The 1,710-nt window shown below is 40.6% G+C and overlaps 1 protein-coding gene across 1 annotated transcript; it reads right to left on the reverse strand.

Moving 5' to 3' along the window:
• Positions 1-417: 417 nt before the first annotated feature.
• Positions 418-1,356, reverse strand: LOC104870652 (olfactory receptor 2B11). Its single transcript, XM_010636331.1, has one exon. The coding sequence runs from the start codon at positions 1,354-1,356 to the stop codon at positions 418-420; it is 939 nt and encodes a 312-aa protein (XP_010634633.1).
• Between the last annotated feature and the right edge of the window lie 354 nt (positions 1,357-1,710).

Here is a 1,710-nt window from a genome sequence, read left to right on the forward strand (position 1 = left end):
CCTAACGTAACCAGGCTGCCCACAGAGACATTGGCCCAGCTCTGAGCACAGAAGAAGCAGACAGATTCTTACATGACAGTAAGAGGAAGCTCATTTGTGATGCTTTATGTTGTGCTATTTAATGATTAGCTTCACTTAATAAATTGATATTATATTTCAATTTATTCTGTGGATCAACAAATTACTATTTGAAATAGAATAGAACAATTTTAGTATTTGAAAAAAGCAGAGTCCCCATGCAGGTGCATCTTAACTGAGAATAATGTCTTATAGAGTAAGATAGAATACGAGAAACAAGAAGGATCAATGTCATTTAAGAAGAATGTGTAATAAAATTTGCGATTTTGAGACAATGAGTTACTAGGAGCACAAGAATTACTTTAATATTAAATAACTGCATTTTAGAGCTACCAACAGTCACTTGAAGCTGAAAGTGCCCCTCATCAGCCTCTCCAATGCCCCCTTCACATCCTTATTCCTCAGGGTGTAGATGAAGGGGTTTAGGGTAGGAGTCACCACTCCATAGAAGAGAGCCATGAACTTGGGCTGTTCCCTGGAGATGGAGGAGGGGGGCAGAAGGTACATGCTGATGGCAGGACCATAAAAGAGGAAAACCACAAGGAGGTGAGAGGAACATGTCCCAAAGGCCTTTCTCCTCCCTTCAGAAGAGTTCATCTTAAATATAGCACTTCCAATACTGACATAGGAAGCCACAATTAAACACAGAGGAAGAGCTACCAAAAAAATACATAAAACAGAGAGTGTGCGCTCATTTACCTTCTTTTCACCACAGGCAGTCTTGATCAGAACCGGAATCTCACACAACAGGTGATCCAGTTTATTGACACCACACAGTGGCAACTGTAGTGTGACAGTGGCCTCTGAGACAGCATAGGTAATTCCAGTCAGCCACACACTGGATGCTAGTAGGAGGCAGAGGCGCTGATTCATGACAAGGGTGTAGTGCAGAGGCCTACAGATGGCCACATAGCGGTCAAAGGACATAATGGCCAAAAGCAAACACTCTGTGCTCCCCATTATGCTGAAGATATAAAGCTGAACTACACACCCCACATAGCTGATGGTCTTCTTGGAGCTCCCCAGGTTAGAGAGCATCTGAGGGACAATGCTTGTGGTGTAACACATGTCCAGAAAGGAAAGGTTGGTGAGGAAGAAGTACATGGGGCTATGGAGGCGGGGATCTAACTTGGACACCAGGATGATGGCGATGTTTCCAATAATGGCCATGGGGTACGTTATCAGAAGAATAATGAAGAGAGGAAGCTCCAGCCAAAGTTGGTCAGCAAAGCCCAGTAGAATGAACTCCTGGGGGTGACTTTCATTAATTACTGACATTGTCTTCAATTTGCTTGACCTTTAGTAAGAAATGGAAATTTAAAAACAGATTTATGAAGGGTAGGGGAAAGGAAAGAAGAGAAAAAAATATGAGAAAAGGAAATAATGGAAACAATGTTTTAATAAATAGGGAAGAGTGGAGGGGGTAAAGGGAGAGCAGGGGTATAGGGAAAAAATAAAAACCAAGATATATTATGTAAAGGTACAAAATCTCAATGATGAATGTAACTGTACTGTATACTTAAAAAGTACCAATAAACTTAATGAAAAAAATTTTTAAAAATAGATTTATGAGGTGTGAATGCATATAATTATGCATTTGCTATCTATTCACAAGAGGATGGGATGCAATAA

This window comes from Fukomys damarensis, unplaced genomic scaffold (genome assembly GCF_012274545.1).
Source record: "Fukomys damarensis isolate Sample0158 unplaced genomic scaffold, DMR_v1.0_HiC HiC_scaffold_10, whole genome shotgun sequence".
NCBI lineage: Eukaryota > Metazoa > Chordata > Mammalia > Rodentia > Bathyergidae > Fukomys > Fukomys damarensis.